The 3,890-nt window shown below is 43.2% G+C and overlaps 1 protein-coding gene across 1 annotated transcript; it reads left to right on the top strand.

The window, feature by feature from the left end:
* The first annotated feature begins 2,515 nt into the window (after positions 1-2,515).
* On the top strand, positions 2,516-3,609 carry LOC126622206 (40S ribosomal protein S29-like). Its single transcript, XM_050290881.1, has one exon. The coding sequence runs from the start codon at positions 3,314-3,316 to the stop codon at positions 3,548-3,550; it is 237 nt and encodes a 78-aa protein (XP_050146838.1). The 5' UTR covers positions 2,516-3,313; the 3' UTR covers positions 3,551-3,609.
* Positions 3,610-3,890: the final 281 nt, after the last annotated feature.

Raw genomic sequence — 3,890 nt, 5'->3', positions numbered from 1 at the left:
TGTTTGGAGGTAAACTGTGCAACATTTTTTATAGTTCTTCACTAGAATGTCTTGTAATTAAAGTAGAAATGAAGAGGAAAAGATGCTCTCCTTTAGCACTATTACCTGATGATCATAGAGCTTTGAAAACAAGTTTGTCTCACTCTACTTGGACCTGGCACAAAAGGCTAGGCCATCTGCATCTAAGGGGGTTAAAACAACTCAAAGAGAAGGAAATGGTGCATGGATTTCCATACTTAGAAGAAGTTGATGTGTGAAGGTTGTCAGCTTGGAAAGCAACATAGAGAGTGGTTCCCAAAGAATCAGGCATGGAGAGCAAGCAATCCACTAGAGTTGATTCATGTGGATTTATGTGGACCTATGCAAACTGAGTCCATAGCTGGTAATAAATATTTCATGCTTATTGTAGATGACTGCACAGGAATGATGTGGTTTTATTTTCTCAGATACAAGTCAGATGCATTGAATTGGTTTAGAAAATTCAAATCCATGGTAGAGTTATAGAGTGGTTTCAAAGTGAAGTGCCTAAGATGTGACAGAGGGGGTGAATTCACATCTTATGAGTTTAACAAGTTGTGTGAAGATGAGGGTATTCAAAGACAACTCTCTATGGCCTATACTCCACAATAGAATGAAGTTGTAGAGAGAAACAACATAATGGTAGTTGAAATGGAAAAAACTATGCTTCATGATAAAGGGTTACCTTACAATTTGTGGGCAGAATCTGTACACACAGCTGTCTACATAATGAATAGGTGTCCTATAAGAGCTCTCGGAGATATAACTCCTTTTGAAGCATTCAATGGTCGAAAACCAGGGATTGCACATCTCAAAATCTTTGGTTGTTTGTGCTATGTACACATATCAAGTGAGTTGAGAGAAAAACTAGATGCAAAGAGTGTCAAGGGCATATTTGTGGGTTATGCCACTTGTGAAAAGGGGTACAGAGTGTATGATCCTCTTACTAAGAAACTTATACTCTCGAGAGATGTTGTGTTTGATGAAAATGCAGCTTGGGAGTGGAAGAATGTCTCTGAGAATTATGTAATTGTGCTTAATCATGATGAGCTATCTGAGATGCCTAAGAGTACATCACTTGTAGCAACTCCTGAAGGTCAGGACCATACTCAATCACCAAGCTTGTTATCTTCTCATGAATCAGCAAGTGATATAAGTACCAGTATGAGAAAATCTCAAGCCTTTGATCACACTTCATTGAGGTGGAGGAATTGGATGATGTTCTAGCTCAATGCAATCTCTGCATTATGGAACCTGAAAAGTTTGATGAGGCAGCTAAGGATGAATCATGGATGATGGCTATGAAAGATGAACTGTAAATGATTAAAAAGAATGCAACATGGGAGCTAGTGGACAGACCAACTGATAAACCTATAATTGGGGTTAAATGGGTGTTCAAGACTAAGCTTAACCTTGATGGATCAGTGCAGAAGAATAAAGCAAGGCTGGTAGCCAAGGGATATGCTCAGAAACCAGGTGATGACTATAATAAGACTTTTGCACCTGTGGCTAGACTCGATACAATTTGAACGCTAGTTACATTGGCAGCACAGAAGAATTGGAAACTATACCAACTTGATGTCAAGTCTGCTTTTCTGAATGGAGTACTCGAATAAGAGGTTTATGTAGAACAGCCAGATGGTTTTGTGATCAAGTGGAGTGAAGACAAAGTGTACAAGCTTCATAAAGCTTTGTATGGCTAAAAACAAGCACCAAGGGCCTGGTATAGTGAAATTTGTTTATACCATATTTAGGGCCTCCGTATTTAGATCTCGTACAAATACTCAAGAGACTTAAATGTAATTATGTGATAAAGGAAGGGGCAAATATGTAATAAGTGAGGAGCCCTTATTCTATAAAAGGGCCTCCTCACTCTCACAAACCCTAAGTCTCTCATATTTAGAGCAAAGCTCTCACACTCTCTCCCTCACAAATACTCTCAGAGAAATACAATCAGTGTGGACGTAGCCCAAACCTTGGGGTGGACCACGATACATCTTGTGTTATTTACCTTCTTGCAGATTCACGGTCGGATTTACATTGTTCCAAGACCTTCGATTTTGTGCATTAACATTTGGCGCCGTCTGCGGGAATTGATACGAAAAGTTATGTCAGTTCTCTTTCATTTTTTCACCTTCGCCGTGAATCTGCAAAATCTACAAAATCAACACTGCAAAATCCACAAAACCCAGAACCTCCTTGGGCTTCCCTAGAAAACCCCCATAAACACAAAGCTATCATGTCATCCCCTAAAAGAGCCCCAAAGATTCTCGGTTTTCTTTTTTATTTAAGTCCTCATTCTTTTTCCTTTTCTGAAGATCAAGATCTCTCAGCATGCATCAAGACCAGATTGGGAATACGGGTGGATCCTCCGACAAGCACAACATCATGGACGCTGCTCTTGTCCATCTTGCCATTGAAGATCGAGATCTCTCAGCTGCTCTTGTCCGTTTGACACCATCAACATTTGGCACGTGTCAACGTCTCCGCCATGATCGGTACCCTCACCTCCGTCCACCGCCCTGAACCTTTCTCCAAGCTCGTGCTCATCGGCGCTTCCCCGAGGTTTCTAAATGATCGAGAATACCATGGAGGATTTGAGCAGGAAGAGATTGAGAAGATGTTTTTGACAATGGATGGTAATTACGAGGCATGGATCCATGGTTTCATGCCTCTGGCTGTTGGGGCCGACATCCCGATAGCAGTCCGAGAATTCAGCTGCATCGTGTTCAACACCCCACACCTACTTTCTCCTTCTTGGCAAACTGAAGGTTAGGAACTGGGCCACCTGTTCAAGGTGGTGTCGATCTCTCTACTCCAAACAAAACACTCTGTCCTTCTCTGTCCCTTTTCTCTCTATCACCTTCTCTGCTATATAAAAATCCCATCTTTTGGGTTTCTTAGTCTCGTGCGTTATATAACCCAGTAAATTATCAGGGAAAATTAGAGCCAGAAGGTGTAAAAACCCGTGTTTGGATCTATTTCGATAGTTTTGGTTTGAGGGTGTTTGTGGGATCAGATTGATTTTTGCTTCAGAGGATAGAGGGTATAATAATGGCTGGAATAGCAATAATCCTAGATTTGTTGAGGAAAAACCCAAGTCCTAGTACAGTTCAAGCGTTACACTCTGCTGGGTATTTCTCAGCCAAAGTTGCCACTTCTGCTGCTGCTGTGTCTGTCGCCGCCGGTGCTCCATATGCTTATAAGGCACGATTTGGGTATAACAACAATTGAATGGGAAGTTCAATATCCTACAGCTGCAGAGCGATGCAGAAAACCTTAGCAAGCTTCAAAGATGGGACACTCGAATGTATGGAACTCTCACCACAAGAACTTTGGCCCTGGTTCCCGCATTTGCCGAGTGTGTGGAAACCCTCATGGGTGGATCCGAAAGTATGCGCTGATGTGCTGCAGGCAGTGCTTCTGCAGCAATGCCAAGGAGATTGGCTTGATCAAGTGCTCAGAGGACGCCTACGTTTCATATTCTCCTTCAGCGCTCGGAGGAGCAGATGGCCGGCAGCAACAGCCATGAAATCACAGTTTCTCTCCTTCTGAAGACTCAATACGATGCCTTCACTTTATCTCCGCCGATTGCAGACGAGAACTCTTCGACCGAGCAAGTCGCCCTCACCGTTCCGGTCACCGACGATCCCTCCCTCCCAACCGTCACTTTCTGGGCCTGGACACTCGGAGCCCTCGCGTGTGCTCTACTCTCCTTCCTCAACCAGTCCTTCTAGTACTGCCACGAGCCCCTCTCACTCACCTCAATCTCCGTTCAGATTACGGTGGTCCTACTCGGGCACCTCATGGCATCGCTGATCACGGATCAAGTTTTCTTCAAGCAGCGAGAATGGAGTTTTCTCAGAGAATAA

The sequence above is a fragment of the Malus sylvestris genome, chromosome 5, assembly GCF_916048215.2.
Source record: "Malus sylvestris chromosome 5, drMalSylv7.2, whole genome shotgun sequence".
NCBI classification, from domain to species: domain Eukaryota; kingdom Viridiplantae; phylum Streptophyta; class Magnoliopsida; order Rosales; family Rosaceae; genus Malus; species Malus sylvestris.
This window is presented reverse-complemented; position numbering and strand designations above follow the sequence as displayed.

What these genes read in the sequence shown, in the direction of transcription:
- LOC126622206 (XM_050290881.1), top strand. Translation starts at nt 3,314, where the DNA reads ATGGGACACTCGAATGTATGGAACTCTCACCACAAGAACTTTGGCCCT.